Below are 19,685 nucleotides of genomic sequence, written 5' to 3'. Positions count from 1 at the left end.
CCCCTCTCCAGGTAGTTTCAGGGCCACGTGGTAGTTGGACTTATTACATGGCGACTCAGGGCTCTGGGAGGCCTATCAGATGCTCACTTCTGCTGTATTCCACTGATCAAACAAGCCACCCAAGATTAGCCCACATTCAAGGGGAGAGAAACAGACTCTTTCTCTCAAAAAAACTTGGGGCTGGGCTTCCCTGGTGGCGCAGTGGTTGAGAATCCGCCTGCCAATGCAGGGGACACGGGCTCGATCTCTGGTCCGGGAAGATCCCACATGCCGCGGAGCAACTAAGCCCGTGCAACACAACTACTGAGCCTGCGCTCTAGAGCCCGTGAGCCACAACTGCTGAGCCCATGTGCCACGACTACTGAAGCCCGTGCGCCTAGATCCCGTGCTCTGCAACAAGAGAAGCCACAATGAGAAGCTTGTGCACTGCAATGAAGAGTAGCCCCCGCTCTCTGCAACTAGAGAAAGCCCGCGTGCAGCAACGAAGACTCAGTGCAGCCAAAAATAAATTAATTAACTTAAAAAAAACAAAAACAAAACTTGGGGCTGTATTTTAATCTACCACTCCAAGCCTCTGAAAACTCTTTATCACACACCTCTATCCTTCCTTATGCTTTTCATTGTTCTTTTATGTGAACACTGCTCATAAGAACAAATATTGTTATACAAACAAAGAAACCTGCAATTCCACAGCTTCTGAGTTCATCTTGACTAAAGAGCCCTAGCTCCCTCTCTATAAATATAGACAGACAGTGTAAAAGCCTGTTACAATTATTATGCAGACAACACATTGTCTTGTATTCTCCAATGTACCTAAAATTTAATGGGATATCATGTACCTAGGCCTAAGCCCTAGCCCTGCCAGAGATCCAAGACTCTAGGACGTAGCGCCTTAGGGGGCTTACAATCTATTGGGGGAAGAGAATAGAAGTAAAACAAAGCTATGTCCAATTCTGTAGTATGAAAAGCTATGCTGAGAATATGGACTAGAGAGTAGGGTAGCAGCAGTTTATGGGGGATGTGGGGGCCTGAGAATGCATTTTGGAAAATACGTCCTCGGGCAGGCAGAGCAGTTAGGAGAAACTCAACGTCAATGCCTACCTCCTGCCGGCCATCGTCAGCGCAAAAATGGGGCACAGTGGGGCTTCCCTGGTGGCGCAGTGGTTGAGAATCTGCCTGCCAATGCAGGGGACATGGGTTCGAGCCCTGGTCTGGGAAGATCCCAAGTGCCACGGAGCAACTGGGCCCGTGAGCCACAACTACTGAGCCTGCGCGTCTGGAGCCTGTGCTCCGCAACAAGAGGCCGCGATAGTGAGAGGCCCACGCACCGCGATGAAGAGTGGCCCCCGCTCGCCGCAACTAGAGAAAGCCCTCGCACAGAAACGAAGACCCAACACAGCCAAAAATAAATAAATAAAATTAAAAAAAAAAAAAAATGGGGCACAGACTTATTTCAGTTCCAGTGGGGGAACTCCACTGCAAACAGACAGCGTGAGGAGCACAGAATAACTGAGGTAAGCACAAGGTGCTGTTAAAGCACAACGCTCTGGAGGAAAAGAGGCTTTGGGGATGTTACATGAGTTTGATCTTTAAGAGAGGACATACCAGTTTTTTTTTTTCTTTCTATTCAGACATTTAAAGAAGTAAAAGTGGCCCATCATCTCCCTGTCCAAATAACTTCTGTTGATAATTTTTTAAAATAATGAAAAAGTACATGGTTAGAAAACTCAATTACAGAAAGGTACAAAATGCAAAGGAACAGCTTTGCCTCCTTGGTTTGCAAAAGGTAACCGCTTTTAAGTTTCTTAATGACGAGAGTTTGAAACAAGTAGAAAGCAGATGAATGAAAAATCAGCTCTAAACACACATGCTCGAAAAATTCAAATGTTAAAACCATATGCTGTGAGACTCCATTTATGTGAGATGTCCAGAATAGGCAAATTTATGAAGACAGAGACAGACAAATTTATAGACGCAGTGCAGGTTAGGGGTTGGTTAGGCTGAGGGGTTGGAGGGTGGATGGAGAGGGCTGAGTGACTGCTACTGGCTGGGGGGACAAAAATGTTCTAAAACCAGATTGTGGTGATGGCTGCACAAGCCCAAAAAACAATGAATTAATTATACACTTTAAATGGGTGAATAGCATAGTATGTAAAGTATTTCTCAGTAAAGCTGTTTAACCAAAATGAAAGCAATGGCTAGAGTTCAGAGGGAAGGAAGTGAGCCTGGAAATGTAGGCAAAAGGCCTGGTGCTGCAAGGCTTTGAACACATCACTGAAGAGCTCAGGGTTTCAAATCTTGAAGGCAGCGGGGAGACGGCTGAGAAACTGACAAGTGGTTCTGAAGATATGGAAGCGATCTGAAGGACAGACAGGAAGTGGGGGACACAGAGGCTAGTCTGTGGCAGCAAGGAACCAGACAGGCATTAGTGACCGCTTAAGGTAGAGGCTGTGGCAGTAAAAGAGAAAAGCAATCCTAGGTTTCTCTCTGAGAAAATAAGGTAGTAAAAGTACCCATACGGCAATTACAGGGAAAACAAATTTGGGGGCTGTTTTATACTTATGTCTAAAACAGCCCACACACATGCTGTCCAATAAGCCACTGGTTACGTGCATCTGTAGCTTTTCAGAGAAGTTTAGTCAGATAAATTTTAGGGTATGTCCAGGATACAGATATAATATAAACCATGAGAGTAAGGTGGTGGAAGGGGAACCAGGGAAAGCATCAGACATAAGGATGTAGTTTTCAAAAAGTAAATTTTCAAGTGTTAAATGCACAGCACTTATCCATCGGATTTAACAATTTGGAAAGGAAATCACCAATAAAGAGCCTTGGTAGGATGGTGGGAAAGGACGTGCTACACAGCATGGTGTGAGGACTGACAGGAGGAGGCAGCAAGTGATTGTTATTTTAAAAGGAGATAGGACAGTAACTTGAGAAGGGTCACAGTAATTTTTTTAAGATGAGAGGTGAGCGCGGTTGAAGGGAAAGTGCTAGACACAGCGAAGGAATTACTGACAGCAGAGATCCGAGGATGCAGAGATCCAGAGCCTCCACAGAAGAGACACCTCTACCTCCGACACCAGAGGGAAAGAGTGAGAAAGGATGGATATAGAAGTGTGGGAATGGGAAAAGGAAGCAACTAGGCCTCAGAGAACATCAAGGACGGACTTGCAGGCCCGGCACCCATGGGAGCAGCATCACCCCACCCTGTTGCACGGGTTTTCTCTGTGGCAATCAGCAGCCCTCAAGTACAAAGAGAGGACTGCTGGTAAGACGGATCCAAAGTGGTCTGGCTTGGCTTGAAAGAGGACTGAGTAGTTTCTTGTGTGTAAATCATAGGCTGAATCATATAAAATTGCTGATATTTGACTGTATTTTACTTAAAAAAACCCAACAATTTCATATGATGCCACCTAATATTTGTTGACTTGACTAGCTAACTTTACAGCTAAAAAGATGCACAAAGAACCATAATGATCTTTAGGCCATTAACAACCTAACTAAAACTTCCTAATGGGACAGGACTGGAGAAAGGAGAAACTCTTCCCAAGAACAGAAAATAAAGAATAACTACAATTATTTGTGAATATGACAGTGAACCTCCTTTAATCAAAGACGACCCATTAACTATCAAAAGCTACACTTTACTAAAAACAATCTGTCTTTTAAAAATGTTTAATCATACAGTATGTACAACACAATATGCTGCTTTCCTTTTTGGACTTCACTATCCACTTGAGTCCTAAAAAAAGGGGGAAAATAGCTGGTTAACAGTTTATAAATGATAACAGTTCATTTAAGATGCATACATGAAATCTACCAACCAGCCCCTCCTCAGTGAGGAGGGCCCAAGTAAACACACATTATATATCTTACATGGATTCTTCTCTTTCCTTCAATTATCTTGGAACAAAAGAAGCTCAATTAATTGAAGCACACGTTAAGAGTTTACATTAATTGTTGCAAGATGTTTGGACCCAGATAACGTTTACAGTATAAATTCTTGGCTCCTCTTTATGCTGTGATTTTACTCTGTCCATCATGGACAGTATCAGAAAACAATGGTCACCATCATTTTACTTGGATTGTAGCAGAGAATTTAACGTATTGATGAACTCAATGAAAAGATACATATTTTGTTAAATTTTTAAATGCTCAAATAATCCCCAATATATTGTGGGGATGACTATCTTAGGGTAGGTAAACAGCTACTGAATTTTTTTCCTCAAAGTCAGTAGCTTTCTTCAATATCTACTAATAAATGTTATTGTCCTTGAAATTGAATTCCAAAATCTCACTGGAATATAATAAAGAGCATACATAATCAAGCTTAGGGCTTAAGTGAAAGATGCTGTTTCATGTATACTTTCAGTAGACATTTTATTTCTTTTAAAAATAAAGCTATTTTTCCTTAAAAAAAAAAGTTTACATTAAGTACTAAAAAGCTAATTTTAATTCTCCAAATCATAGAAAACTTGAGCTAGAAGAAAAAGTCTTAGCAATTACCTAATTCAGAATCCCCCCATTTTACAGATAGATTTATAGAGAAGGAAAACAAAGCTGAGTGAGATTGACTTGCCCAACATTTTAAAGGGGCAGAGCCAACAGAATCCAGTCTTCTGATTCCCTTCCACAGCTGTGTACAGTACAGAATGCCAGATCATTACTAAGATTTCCTCCCAGCAATGTTCTCCATAAAGATGAAGAATTACTTCATAAGCATAACTCAAATTTCAGAAATGCCCATTACCAACATCATTCCAAGGTAATTCCATCTTAATCCTCCTTTTCTACTTTGTACCTATAAAGTAAGCGAACGTAATGGGACAATGAACAAAACTGATGGGAGAATTCAGTATTCCACTTATCTAATTTATCCATTTGTTTGGGCGTAAATAAAGCCAAACCAAGAACAATCCCTGCTCTGTCTCTTTCAACGGCAAGTCTTAAGAACATCATAGTAATCAATCCAAAGAAGGGAACTTGCAACCACTAGGTCCTGTTCTGCTTTTTTCAACAGTTACACACAGTTCTAAAAATGGGGCACTAGAGGGAAACAAAATCCAAATTTAACCAGAATGTGAAAAGGTGAAAAAAAACTTTAATAAATATGTGCAGCTTCCCATAGGAAATGTTACCTTCAGCTGGTGTCAAGCACTTAGCCTCTGCCGGGTTTGACTTGAAGTAATCATAGGCTCTGAGATCTCAAAAGTCTTCACAATCTCCTGGCAGAGAACAAAGAACATTTGGGCACTGGGTTTACAGCAAAGGAATTCTTGGAGACGAACTGCCCAAGGCAACATGCAGAGCATTACCTCCCAGTCACGGTAACTCAAAGCTATAATTCCCTGATTCCTAATTTGAGTGTTTTGGTCAATTCCTCCACTTTCTTCGTTAATGTTAACAGGCTCTGTTTGAAAGACAAAGTTTCCAAAAGTTATCAAGTCAGAAGAGGTAATCTTAACAGAAACCAATGAATAATAGGAATGAAACCTGTATCGACAAGATACTTAGAATATTACATATTTATTAGGATTTCATGCATTACTGTGCTGTATTATTACAATAGCAAGTAGTCCCGTTTGCTTCCATTCAGAAAAAAATGTGGTAGAATAACACATTCCAATCATTTGAAAAACTCTGCATTATCTATGAACCAACCACAGAGCTAAGGCCTAGTGGGTCCAACATGAAATTAAGAACTTTTAAAGGAAGACATAAGTGCAATGAAAGAATTTCATTCTCTACAGGAGACCTTAGAAGGCAAAGAGTAATGGAGAGTGTGAATCATTCAACAAAGAATTAAAGATTCTCTCAGGGAGAGGAGGAGCTGCTGGCATTAGGGTTAAAATAGAAAGAAGGAAACTACAAAAATAACTGCAATTACAAACTTTCTAAATTAAAATTTAAGGGAAATTGTATCATTTCTTGCTCGTCTTTACAGCAGTAGATGTTCAATCAATGACACAGATGAATCCATAGGTTTTAAACTATGATCAAGTTTTCAGCATTTTCAGTTAGTTGAAGAAGACACAGCATTGTAAAGTTACCTAAAATAAAAACTAGTTTACATTTAATAAAATACATTTCACAAACTCTAGTAACAAGTCCACTTTCTCTAAAACTAATTGTTCTGAACATAGAATCATTTACCTATTATTGGCAGTCGGTCTTGGTCAAGTCTTATTCTTGCAAACCCATCCTAAAACACAAATGTGATTTTAGGAGAAGACTAAAATTTAGATTCAAAACCTATAACCATTGGATGAAAAAATTACTCAATTAGAAAATTCTAAATCTTAGACAATCAAAGTGTACCGTAACAATGAGAAGTTTATATGGACAAGCCTTCTCTAACATCCTTCTCGACACGGGGTATCCCTCAGGTTCTAATCAGCTCTTTTACAACTGCATCCTGAGGAGCTCTTAAATAAAACTGTGACCATCTTGACTCTTTGACTGATTCATACTTTTTGAATATTCCACTTTTTATTTTTATTATTATTTTTTGTCTGTGCCACTCGGCTTGTGGGATCTTAGGTCCCCCACCAGGGACTGAACCCGGGCCCTCAGCAGTGAGAGCGTGGAGTCCTAACCACTGGACAGCCAAGGAATTCCTGAATATCCACATTTTATTATGCATAATTCTACCATTTACCGTTGACAAAATATGCCTTTGTTATCATTTCTCGAAAAATACTTTGGTCAATACAAGATTTTTGCGTAAGATGAAAATCGAACTCATCTTACAAGTGTAGGAATGCAACCTGACAGAAGACTAAAGACAGCCTAGAGCAAATTCTCAAAGTACATTTCTGAGTACGTTTTTTTTTTTTTTTCCTAAACCATCTATTTTGAAATTACTTCAAACTTAAGAGTTACAAGACTACTGTAAAGACCTCCCAGATATCCTTTACCCAGAAAAGTCACCAATTGTTTGACTTTTGCCATATTTACATTATTGCTTTCTCTCTATATATATTAATTTTTATGAGAGTGGTAGACAATCTGTTCCTTTTCCCTAAGACTTCAGTGTATGTTTCTTGAAAACAAGAATATTCTCGTACATAACATGACAACTACCAAGTTCGGGAAATTTAACATTTATATCATAGTTATCTAATCTATAAGTTCCATATTCAAATTTTGCCAATTCTTTCTCTAAAAAATTTCTAAAATGTAAAAGCAAGCACATAAGTTTTTAGCTGGTTTCTTCTGCCTATGACTTGTCAATGTTTTGCTACAATGGGTCTAAAACACTTATTGGTTAGTACAAATTCCTTTGCCAGCTCCCATCTATACCTGTTATTATTTACCCTTTTAAAAGCATATAAAAACAATTAGAGAAATAATCTTAAATCTTACCCTTATAATAAAAGAAACATGAAAGATGTTTTCCACTGTTCGGGCAAAAGAATGTGGATCAACCACAAAGTCAAAGAAGGACATCGGAGTATCAGCTACAGACAAAAGAGGAAAAAAATTCTTCAGTACAGGAAAAGTTGTTTTTGCTTATCAGTTAAGACCAATACTCTCTAGTGTTAGCCAGAGAAAGGAAATGGGCATTCATCCTGTTGTAGGATGGAAATCAATACAACCCTGCTGGAGGGCAATCTTGTGTACCTGTTAAAAATCTGTAAGCTGTCCTACAGAAATATTAGCACATGTGCACAAAGTTATGTGCCAAGATTTTTCACTCCAGCAGTTTACACAAGAGTGAAATGTTATAAAGAACTTGCCCGCTAATAGAGGATTTGTTAAATGTATTTATGATACAGCCACCCAGTGGGAATCACTGAAAAGAATAAGTGGGATCTTATGTATTGATATGGGAAAATGTCCACATGGAGAAGTCATATTGCAGAATAATGTGTACATTATGATTAGCTTTGAAAAAAGCAAAAAACCGACAAGAAAAATCCCTACTTAGTTGCATATTTATTATGACATAAACATAAGAAAATCTGAAAATATATACATCACATTTTATAAGTGGCAACCTCTAGGGAGTGAGCACAGGTAGAATAGGTACTTGACTTTTTACTTTTCTCACTTCTATGGCATGTATTATTTTGTAACAGAAAAAATATCCCATCTTCTAAAAATAAAAATGAGAATTTACTACACCAATGTTCTCATGGAATTTCTAGAGAGGAGAAGCCTCATTAAAGACGTATGTCAAGAAAGAATCAAAATGATTCAAACATTACATATATGCCTTTTGAAAAGAAATAACTTCTCACTGAAAGTGACACAGGCCTAACTGATAAATACAAGTTGCTCCCTTTTGAGCTCGGTATCATACTTACGATCTTTTTGAAAATATGTCTGCAACAATCCCAAGATTCTTTCTACTTCTTTTTCTGTTGCTTCTTGATGAGATTCTTCCATTCTTTTTAACTGAAAATATAAAGTCGTTATCAAGCAGACTGACCTATTTGTCTGCCTGTTAACCTTTTCTGCTCTCTTACGTGGCCAAACTCCTCTAAATACCTTTTATCTGGGATTGCTAGCAGTTTTTATCCCCATCTTAGAATTAATAGTTAAAAAAGATTTTTCTGCTTTTAGTAACATATTCATATTGATTTTCTAATAGAAGAGTAGCATTACCACATCAACTGTTCTCAGGTTGAACATAAAATAGCAAAATACAAAAGGGGACACTTTAGAACAGTGGCTCTCAACCGGGAGTGACTGTGCACCTCCCCTCCCCCACCCCACTGATGGGCCGTTTGCTAACATTTGGTTGTCATACTTGGGGTGGGGCAGGGGGAGTGAGAGGGTGCTATTAACATCTAGTGGGAAGAGGCCAAGGATGCTGCTGAACATCCCGTAATGCACAGGACAGCCTCTCACCACACAGAATTATCCAGCCCAAATGTCGGCAGCGCTGAGGCTAAGAAACCCTGGTTTGGGAGAACTAATCCAAACTACAGAAATGAGTTAAAGCTAAGACAAGCGGTCAATCCGATAAAATGTTTAAAGGCTTAAACATATCAAAAATGATTCAAACATTAAATGATTACTTTTAAGTGACAGAACCTGACTCCTGACGCTGAAGCTTAGAAAAGATGGCCAAATTACACGTATATCATATTAATGGCTATTTGCTATTAGGTGTGTTAAAAAGCAACATGTGAAAACACAAACCTCGTCAGGCATTGCCTGCTGCTCTTCTATCGTACGAACTTTTCTTGAACGATCAGTTCGTGGCTTTGGCACAGGGCACTCTCCTTGTATTGAACCCAACCTAATGAAAAATACGCTCTCATATCTTTGTTTGTTTTTAAAACAAACTAATTTCACTAACTGAAGGCAGTTCCCATGGCATAGTCAAATTCACAACCAGGCATCAGTGATCTATGAGTGACATCAGACCAAGACTCTTGTGTCAGGTTTGTAACACCCTTTCTGCTCCCTCTGTGTGTCTAAAAGAATTCTTAGGAGCTCACCTCAATCACAGATACCTCCTCAACACCTTTGTATTTTACTCTGAACAGTAAGCCGGTGAATATGCCTGTGGTCCTCCCAGCTAGCCTGTTGTCTGTTTCACAAAGCCAACTTCAGAGATCAGGGAAAGGGAACGAACAGCTCCACTGGGGTTAAAAGCCTTTTGGTCTGGGGGTGCCAGGGCAGAGGCCCACAGCCTGGGAATCCAGAACACACCTGTCTTAGGAGATAACAGGTCAGGCAGAGGCCAAGGGATTCCTTTCCCTTTTGGATTCCCTCCGCCTTCCAAAAAAGCCCTACAGAGGTACCATGCAGAAACCAAGGCCCAGAGAATTTAGACCCACGTGGTCCCTACACTTGAGGAAATCAAAGTATATAGTAGAGATGGACAGATAAATATTCACGCACAAAGATCCATTTCCACATAATATGGTAGACCCTGTGGTGCTGTAGTGGAGTATTAGTCAAGTGCTATGAGAGCATTTGGACAGAGAGATCTACCCAGACATGGGAGTGGTCTGGTTGGGAAAACTGATCCTACACTGATACCTCTGTCTAGAGAAGTCACTGGAGGCATCCAAGCTGGTGCCTGTGGGAGAAGTAAACCTTACCAGATGAAAAAAAATGGGGAAAGGACACTGCAGGCCAAGGGAACAAACAGCAAGTGCAAGGCTGCAAAGCTCTACATAAATCATTGCGGCTGCAAGTTGAGCTACATCATGAGATAAAGTTTAAGTCACACAACAAAAGGCTATCTTTAGATCCTAGGATCTATGACAGAGCCTAGAACTCAGCAACAAAAAAAGACTTGGACTTTTCCTATAGTAAGGAAGCTTGACCTTTTTGCTGTAATATACAGCGGTTCTGGGCACTTGAGTTAAGGGAAGTCTTGTTAAAAACAGATGCCGGGCCCCACGCCACAGACGGACCACATCTGCATCTCTAAAGCCTTCTAACAGACACTACCAATCTCAGAAGGTTTAGAAGGGTAATCAGAATAGACAAATGCCCCGGAGCTATCCACTTAAGGAAGAAACCACTTGGGTGCTTACCCTAGAGAAGTTATCTACTATGTATTTAAAGGCTGTCTCACAGAAGAACCAGTAAGAGCTGTTCTTAGCTTCTCCATAGGACTGAGCTGGGAAATTAAGACAGAAGCCAATTCCATTTGAGTATAAAGAAAAGCTTTTCAAAATTAGAGTTGTATCCAAAAAATGAACTAGGCAGTTTATGTGATAGTGACTCAAGCAGTCTTCAAATATAAGTCAGAGATCATCTAACAGAGAATTATATATAATAAATGGCACTTTACATATACTGGTAGAATTTTAAGACATCTTTCATAGGAGGTATCATCCTCCTACCTGATAAGGATTTTAAAGATGATAAAACAAAGCCAAACATTATGCCACAGACCCAAAGTCTGCCACACCAGAAAGCAAAGGAGCAACTAAGACCCGGCACAGCCAAATAAGTAAATACATAAATAAATATAAAAAAGAAAAGAAAGAAAGCAAAGGAGCCAGCAGGGTGCCCTGGTAAGGAGATGCCAGCCCACGGCCTTTCCTGCTTAAATTAAGCAGGATGAGGGTCCATCCACATCAAGACTTTATGGGCTTTTCCATCAAAGTTTAGAAAGTCTCCAAACAACATCATCATGATCCACAATACCAAATAATTTTTGCCCCTACAATAAAAAACAATTTAAGGTTTACAAATGGCTAGTCTGTCAGATTTTTAAAATAATCTTACAGAAAGTGGAATGTATGGGTTTTATTAAAGGTGTTTTCTGCTGTTTTGCCTGATATTTTCCAGGAGTCATAGACTATGAATTCAAAATCAGAACTATCTTCATCACGGATGATTTCTTCAGCTTCTAGCGGATTTACACCCATATGTGTCAGCTACAAAAATGAAGGGAAACAAAAACCCCAGTTAAGCCACAAGCAATCATTCACTGTACCCAATCATCTCTATCACTAAACAACAGGCCAGAGGCAAAGTCTGTTTTTCCTGTCCTAACATGTTGGCTAAATTTCTTATTATAAATTCCTATTTTCAAAGGTACCTTCTTTGTGGAAGAAAATATTCCTCAATGTACTCAGAATATTTTGGTAAGAAAGCGAGATGATCCAGACCAATGGTTCTCACCAGAGCAATTCTGCACCCCCCGTGCCCCCGCAGGGGTCTTTTGGCTTCATGTCTGCAGACAATTTTGGCTGTCACAACTGGGTTGGGGGGAGGCGGAGAGGGCAGCGTTACTGGCAGCTGGTGGGCAGAAGCCAGGATGCTCTCAGTATCCTACAACAGGCCCCCACAACAAAAACTCAGCCAGCCCAAAATGCCCTTAGTGCCCAGCCTGAGAAACCCTGCTCTAGCCCCCTGTAGGCTGAGGGGTGGACGGACCAGAACTAAGCCCACCGGGAATTTCTGATCACCCGTAGTTCACTTTTAAAGTATTAGCAAAGCTGAATTAGCATAAAAATATGACATGACATCCCAAAGCAAAAGTTCTGAGACAGAACAGGGAAGTTTAGCTGGCTTTCAATTTTCATTTTTCAGCCAACCTCCTGGAGACCTCTATTCAGCTTGTATCTCAGCATTTCCAGAGAGCAGGGGCCTAGCGTCAGGGAGAGAATCGTTCATCTTCCTTCCTGGGAAGAGTTGGCGGAAGTCTAATAATTCTGCTACCTGAAGCTATCTTACAGAAAGTGTATTATATTAAATTTGCTTTTATGAAAGTACACTTTTATTACACTATAAAATTATGAAATGCCTAGAGATTATCAAATTAAAATGGTAGTATCATATATAAACAATAATCAAAAACCCTCAGAGAGCTTCACCCTTTAAAGGCAGTTAAACTTTGAAGAAAAGAGAGGCTGCCAGAACCCCATCAGAGAGGCGTGGTCAGCCCCACTCCGTTCTCCTGCCACCCTGCCCCACCACCGCACGCTTGGAGGAACACATTTCAATTTTTGTCTGGTCAAATCTACCAATCTTTTCTTTATAGTCTTTTTATTTAGTGTCATACTTGAAAAGATCTTCCCTTCCCAGAGACTAGACAGCTATTAATTTCAGGTTTTATATGGACTGCTTTAAGACTTCTGGAATTTATTCTGATCTGTTATTTAAAGTACAAAGCTCACCCTGATAAATAAAAGTAATTTTTAAAAAGATTACCCAATACATAGTTAACTTTATTTATTGAGCTATACATTAGTGTGCATTTTCCAAAATGCATGATACGTCAAAATTTAAAAGTTGTTAAAAAAGAAAATTTTAAGGTTTAAAATTTAAGTAGGGTAAATTTAAATTTTAAAAAAACTAAGGTTTTAGAAACAACGAAAACCTCGTCTGCCTCATACCTTTACAAAATAATTTATCTGGTCAGGTCTCATGGTACTAAATCATTTTAACAACCTTTTAACAAACATTTGGTCAGAAAATCAATGTCCTAGCAGAAATGCTAGGACACAGGTTGGCTCAAAGTAGAACCAAGGAAAAAAGACAACAGAGTAAGGTACAAAGTTAGTCTCCTTGTGCTTTTTTTGGTAAATCCATCAAGGAAAAGTTTCCAAATTTCAGGTAACAACCATTCAAACGTATTAAGAGGCAAAGACAGGTGAACAAAACAACAACAACAACAAAAAACCCCAAAAGCAGAACCCCAATCATATTCGGATGGTTCTGAAATATTCTCAAAGACAAATCAAAACATGCCCCCTCCACCAGACCTGTCATCTCCAGCTGAACTCTGCCACCTGCACTGTGGGCTTTTGCCCAGCCTGGGACAAAGGTCCTGGGTCACTGAGAATAAGCTGGAACACTTATGAACTGACAGCTGAGTGAGGAAAAAAATGGCCATTTGAAATAAACATAGCACCCAGAGTCTTAGAAGGCTAGGAGATTTTCAAACTGCTCTAAACTGCCAACCTAGATTCCACCACATAGCTCGACTGTCATCTGTTTAATTTGGTAAGATCTCTGGAGGAATCTGAGGCCCAAAAAAGGAAAAATGAAGTGAAAACCATTTGCATATGGATATAAGCAAAGTAGATAATTATACAATATGTGACAGATGAAGCATTTTTTATTAAGATTCTGTAGCTTTGAACTTACTAGAGTTTCAACATATCTTAACATATCAAACGAGTTCAGATCAGAACGCAGCTGCTTTGCCTTCTCTTTGCCCAAATCTGAAGCCAAAACAAGAAAGTGGGCGTCTAGGACTGCTTCTCTTGCTCGGGACACTATTCAAAAAAGAAGGAAAACACACACATTACAACATACACATTATCCACACGTATTTTCCCAAAACTTCCAATAACACTTACTCCACATTTCCCACGGGACCAAAATAATCTCAAACATCATCCATCTCCGTCTAAAAACTGGTTCCCCTGCCCAGCTCACCAAAATCTGAAATCAAGGCTAACCAGTCTTCCTAAAAGCCAACTCCCTCTGCACTTTTCCTACTCCCGGGAACTGAACCGCAATCTTGTAACAGCCCCAGCTTAACAAAACCTCCACCATCTCCAACACCGGCTTTTCCCTTTGACTCCAGCAACCCATCCCAGCCACTGTGAACACCGCGCTGATGATGTAAGTCAAACTGAATGCCTGCTATGTGTAAGGCACTGTGCTGGGCGTGGTGGTTTGCCAACCAGCAACAGGTAAGTGGTCAAGGAGCCTCAGCTGAAATTAGGTGCGGGGCCGGCAGCGGGAGATGCAGCCTCTGCCTGGAAGCACGAGCACCACCAAATGAACAGTCTACAGGCAGCAGGGCCGAGGCCGCTGAGGATGGATGATCCCAAGAGGTTTGACAGAGGGCATGGGATTTAAGATAAGCTATAGGCAGAAAAAGATTTAAGTAGGACACAAGAAGGGAATGGGGCAGGGAAACCGAGGAGGAAGTTTGGGGAGGTGAGGGAAGGGTCCATTGGGGGAAACAGCAGGGCTGAGAGGAATGGGTTCAGTCAGACTCCGAAGGGAACAGGCAGTGTGTAAAAGTACCCCAGGAACACCGGCAAAGGCAAATTGAAAAGACAGCCAAGAAGAGACAAATACAGCAAAGTTCAAATACACAAATACCTTTGCTTGGCTCACTCCCCAAGGCCATTCCGTTTGAATTACTATTTCCCGAACATTCCTCAGGCTGGTGAACTTACTGACTCCAAGTTTTGTATTTATACATCATTTTCTTCAGTTTTTTTTTTTTAAACATTATCACAATTTTTTAAAATATTTATTTATTTATTTATTGGCTGCGTTGGGTCTTCGTTGCTGAGCGCGGGCTTTCTCTAGTTGCGGCGAGCGGGGGCTACTCTTCGTTGCGGTGTGCGGGCTTCTCATTGCAGTGGCTTCTCTTGTCGCGGAGCGTGGGCTCTAGGTGCGCGGGCTTCCGTAGTTGTGGAACAGGGGCTCAGTAGTTGTGGCGCACGGGCTTAGTTGGTCCACAGCATGTGGGATCTTCCCGGACCAGGGCTCGAACCCGTGTCGCCTGCATTGGCAGGCAGATTCTTAACCACTGCGCCACCAGGCAAGTCCCTCTCCTCAGTTTTATTTTAGGAGAATTACTGTGAAAGTGACAATGAGTGAGAGAACGAGGCAGAGGCAGAAGCTAGAGGGGCTGGTTCCTGGGCTGTTCTAGACCCCGCAGCACATCACTGTCACAGCGCACACTGTGAGGAAAGTGCAGATCTCTCACGGATGGATCCAAGCCTCTAAAGAGTTAAAACTGAGAACATCAAATCCACGTCTATGGAGGATATAGAATTCTGTGTTGGCTGACAACCTCCTAGGTCAGTTGTAAATAATTTTGCCTTAAGGAGGTGACCCAGCCAGCACAGTGGAAATGGCTGAGGGGGAAACGATCTGTTGATCGACAACTCTTAAGCTGGGTGAATAATAACAATAAGGGGGCGAAGGGGTCAAGAGTAACCTTGAGGAGCCAGCCTGGGGGTCCAGGCTTGAGAGAGAAGAAAAGCCTAAAGGGTGGAGGAGGGATTTCACAGGGTGAAAAGGAAAGGCTGGCTTTGGGAAGGTTTGAGGAAATTAGGTGAACTGGTGGACCAAGATGGGGGATGGTAAGGAGGCTGCAGTCACAGCAAGAGAGACACAGATCTGAAAGCGTACAGATAGAGAATGTGAAAGGGGGTGACGTTTAAACATCAGCCACACTAGCGAATGACCAGAAATAAACATTCTGGTCTTCAAAGAACATGAGGAATTGTGGTGTCCGGGCAGCGGCCAGCTCTGCTGACTTCTTTACCTGCATCTGCCTGCACCCTCCCTTTCTGCTCCCAATGGATTTAGGAGGGAAAAGTGGTCTGGGGACTCATCCTAGGGCTCTGTGACCCAGTGCCCACATCAGGGGCCTCCCTGACCTGTCCTCTGTCTTCAGACAGACTGCTCTTACCACTAACATTGCTGCTGCTGTTAATTCAAACCAAGATTATTTTTTTAGCGCCTCCTCCCTCTGCAACAAAGATCTAGAGTTCAGTGCTGAGACTTCTCTCTCTCTTTCTCACACCCCTCGCTCCATTAGAGACCAACAGGGCCACCTGTAGACATGGCTACCCCCACTGGGTTATAGGTGGACGAAGAGCAAGGAGCTGAGGGAGGGGAGGTCGGGAGGAGGACAGGGAAAGAAACAGGATGTCCAAGTCCAGCTCAGTTCTTTCTTTTTAATTCATCCATTCAACCAATGCATTCTGGGGATACAGCAGTCAATACAGTAGAAAGATAATACACAGAAAGTTCTCAAATTTGAACAAGCAACAGAACCACCTGGGGGGCTTGTTAGACAGGCTGCTACCCCCCACCTCCCCAGATTTCATGTAAAGCCCTTACCATATGCTTAGGGAATGTTAAGTGCACAATAAAAGTAGTAGTAGCGCTACAGTGAAAAAGGTTCCAAAACTAGTAAAGCACTATTATAAACGTGGAAGTTGTCTGATGTCAATAATTCGATTCTTATGTAAAACTAATGAAAATTATCCTAAAACATACGATAACACAAAGCTTCCATACATAAAATAATGAATTACCTCCATTAAACAAGGTGTTGGCCTCTTCAAGGACTTCTGTTAACTTGTCGCTGGCATTCAATATATCCTCCCGGTTTTCTATTTAAAAAAATACAAGCTTTGGGAAGCGTGCTCATCATTCGCTAACAAATGGCTGACAAAGTGACCAGCTGCAGCAGCACAGCCAAGCCCCGCCCCCTGCTCCCCGGGGGAATTACTTCCAACAGCTTTATTTCTTTAACCAAAACTGCCAGGCAAGAGAAAGATGACTGTACCCCTTTCGCAGAATGAACTTTAAAAGGGGACCCACTTGGCTCCCCCTAAACGTCACCCAAAGGCTCCACTCCTTCTGCAGCCTCTGAGGAGCGCTCCTAACAGTGGTTCTCAAACTCTGCAAGCCACAGGATTCCCCTGGGCCACCTAGAGTTTCAGACTGGATAGGGCCGGAGTGCGGTCCGGGAATTTGCATTTCTGACAGTTCACGGGCGACGCTGCCGCGGGCGGGCGACCACTCGCTGGGAACCGCTGGATGCAAGAGAAGGAGCCCGGGCTCCGCGTGCCGTCTCTCCCCCTTCCCGACCGTCTGGGCTCGGACGAGCGCCCGACAGCGCCTGGCCTCCGGCGGTGCCGTCCTGCTCCTCGGGGACCTGCGCGCCCCGGCCAAGGTCGTGCAGCGCTATCCGCACGACGGATATGCGAGCGCCTCGCAAGCCAATCGAGGCGCGGCCGGGCGGCACGGGGCTGGCCCCGGGCGCAGTTGACCAGCCGGGCCGCGCAGGGCCTGCGCCCGGCCGCCGCCCCGCGCCCGCGCCCGCCCCGCGCCCTACCCGAGCCCGCGCCCGCGCCGCCCCGCGCCCACGCCGCCCCGCCTTACGTTGGACCGAGTTGATGAGCGCCCGGTACTGATGGCGAATCTGGCGGCACAGGCCATGGTCGGTCTCCGCCTCCAAGCTCGCCGGGTCCATCATCTCGTCCCCGGAATCCGACGGCTCCGTGTCCTCCAAGCTCGGGCGCTCCGGGGCCTCCCTGCGCTCGGGCGCGGCGCCACGGCGGGACATGGGCGACAGCGGGGACCGCGAGCGGGAGCGGGAGCGGGTGCGATCCCGGTGCGGGTCGCGGCCCCGGCCCCGGCCCTCGGACCGGCGGCCGCTGCCGTCCCCAGACATCGCGCCAAGCCGCCCTGCAACTTCGCAACGGCGGAAGTTCGCGCCAGAAACTGAAACCCTTGCTCTGCTCGAGCGCTTGCTCCCTGCGGAACGCGGCTCCCGGGCCGGCGCGAGAGCACAGCGACGCCTGTGGCGGGAGGCCGACGGCGGGGCCGAGATCGGGGGTGCAGTGGTTAGAGCGCCGCCGGGCCGGCACCGGGCGCAGCGCAGGCCCCTGACCTTTCGCGCCCTTGATGTTTGATATACTGAGATCCCACTTACTCCACACTGGAAGGTGTTTAGGATCTTGGTTGTCTGGTCCCCCGTGCCGGCCCCAACAGACTTTCATCTTCCCAGGGTCTCTTTGGCTCTCCGGGACACAGCCACAGACTTGAAACAAATACTTAGCATTCGGGCTTCCCTGGTGGCACAGTGGTTGAGATTCTGCCTGCCAATGCAGGGGACACGGGTTCGAGCCCTGGTCTGGGAAGATTCCCACATGCCGTAGAGCAACTAGGCCCGTAAGCCACAATTTACTGAGCCTGCGCTCCGCAACAAGAGAGGCCACGACAGTGAGAGGCCCGCACACCGCGATAAAGAGTGGCCCCCACTTTCCGCAACTAGAGAAAGCCCTCGCACAGAAACGAAGACCCAACACAGCCATAAATAAATAAACCCAAAAGTTAAAAAAAAAAAAAAACTTAGCATTCTTCCAGGTGGAAATTCATTCCAAGCACCAGACAGAAACACCTGGGACATTTCCAGGTCATGGGCACGCAGCCCATGTTTGTTGATCGAGGCTCCTGCAGTTAAGCAGGATGAGTGGTGGACTTGGAGATCAGAGATGCGATTCTGCCACTATCTGTGAACTTAGTTCCTTGAGCCATCCTTGGGGACACCAAATGGGGTTTATAAACAGCTGGCAATCCCACTCTTTTTGAGGACAGAAGAACTAATGAACAAACAAAAAATTAACAAGTTTTTTTGGTTTTCTCATAGTATACTCTGTTAACCATCGCTTCTAAATATCTACACCTTGACAGTTTGTGTTCATAATTGGTCCTCAAACTAAAAGATTCTAAAATACCTTCAAATGGGTCTAAGAATGATGAAATTATATTCCTATAGTTTTAAAGATAAATGGATGAATTTCATTCCATGTATTTTGGATTGTATCGCAATGTTTCTCAAGCGTTCTCTTTGGTGTTGAGAACACATTTTCTCAAAGGAACAACATTATAAGCTGAGTTACTACACGAGTCTACAAAAATACCATTTTGTGAATCAGGTATAGTCAGCTTGAGTAAGCACTATTCATTGCTGCCCAACACATATATCTCACCTCACTCCTGCTTCACCTGGATTTCAGGAAAGGTATGCTCTGGCACCTGCTTCATTGGATAAAGCATGATTGGTCTAAATGAATCATGGTAATCTCATCCCCCTTCCCCAGTGACTGGGCTAGGGATAGGACTCGATCCAGTTCTGGACAGTGACATGAAAGCGAGCTTCCCATTGGATGACACACAAAGCCTCCGGAAAAGAAAGCCTTTACCCCCATCCTCACTCTTCTTTGTGATGCTGGCATGAGGAAGTGGAGCCTGCACAATGACAACCGTCTACTACTGATGACATGACAAGCATGAGAAAAGACCAGAATACTGAGGACACTGGAGAGGAAGGATGGACATGGCTGAATTGCTGAGTGACTTGGAGTCTGCCTACCTCCAGACTCCTTGTTAAGTAAGCCACAAATATCCTGTGGTTTAGGCCACCGTTAATTGTTTTGTAGTTGCTACTTGCAGCTCAGTGCGTTGGAACTGAAACACTTAGCATTCTTCCAGGTGGAAATTTGTTCCACACTCCAGACAAAAATCCCTGAAACATTTCATTGAATTCAACAAACTTTTGATGTGTATTAATAGGCCAGATACTCAGCAAACCAAGCAGGTCACAAAGATGGCTGAGAGACTTGTCTTTGCCTTCCAGGGTCTCACCAGGAGACAGATATGAAACTGATCCTAAAATTCATGTGGAAATGCAAGGGACCCAGAAT

General features: G+C 43.2%; 1 protein-coding gene across 2 annotated transcripts; it reads right to left on the bottom strand.

Moving 5' to 3' along the window:
• Positions 1 to 3,662: 3,662 nt before the first annotated feature.
• Positions 3,663 to 17,749, bottom strand: NSMCE4A (NSE4 homolog A, SMC5-SMC6 complex component). 2 transcript variants are annotated; one of them, XM_057531328.1, is made up of 11 exons: positions 17,359 to 17,749; positions 16,506 to 16,583; positions 13,576 to 13,706; positions 11,206 to 11,357; positions 9,154 to 9,253; positions 8,313 to 8,403; positions 7,369 to 7,463; positions 6,157 to 6,205; positions 5,319 to 5,413; positions 5,142 to 5,228; positions 3,663 to 3,745 (listed from the first exon to the last, which is right to left on the bottom strand). In XM_057531328.1, the coding sequence occupies exons 1-10, from the start codon at positions 17,648 to 17,650 to the stop codon at positions 5,154 to 5,156; spliced, it is 1,158 nt and encodes a 385-aa protein (XP_057387311.1). In that variant the 5' UTR covers positions 17,651 to 17,749; the 3' UTR covers positions 3,663 to 3,745; positions 5,142 to 5,153. The 2 variants fall into 2 exon arrangements, with proteins under 2 accessions (XP_057387311.1, XP_057387312.1); XM_057531329.1 differs by lacking the exons at positions 9,154 to 9,253; positions 11,206 to 11,357.
• Positions 17,750 to 19,685: the final 1,936 nt, after the last annotated feature.

The sequence above is a fragment of the Balaenoptera acutorostrata genome, chromosome 16 (assembly GCF_949987535.1).
Source record: "Balaenoptera acutorostrata chromosome 16, mBalAcu1.1, whole genome shotgun sequence".
Taxonomy (NCBI): domain Eukaryota; kingdom Metazoa; phylum Chordata; class Mammalia; order Artiodactyla; family Balaenopteridae; genus Balaenoptera; species Balaenoptera acutorostrata.
This window is presented reverse-complemented; position numbering and strand designations above follow the sequence as displayed.

Bases quoted from the DNA above. Each gene is read 5' to 3' on its own strand.
- NSMCE4A (XM_057531328.1), bottom strand. From the start codon at position 17,650: ATGTCTGGGGACGGCAGCGGCCGCCGGTCCGAGGGCCGGGGCCGGGGC. The intron at 5,414-6,156 runs GTAAATGATTCT...TCTTTCAAACAG, and splicing joins AGACCGACTGCCAATAATAG to AGCCTGTTAACATTAACGAA. The intron at 5,229-5,318 runs GTAATGCTCTGC...GTTCTCTGCCAG, and splicing joins TGAGTTACCGTGACTGGGAG to GAGATTGTGAAGACTTTTGA.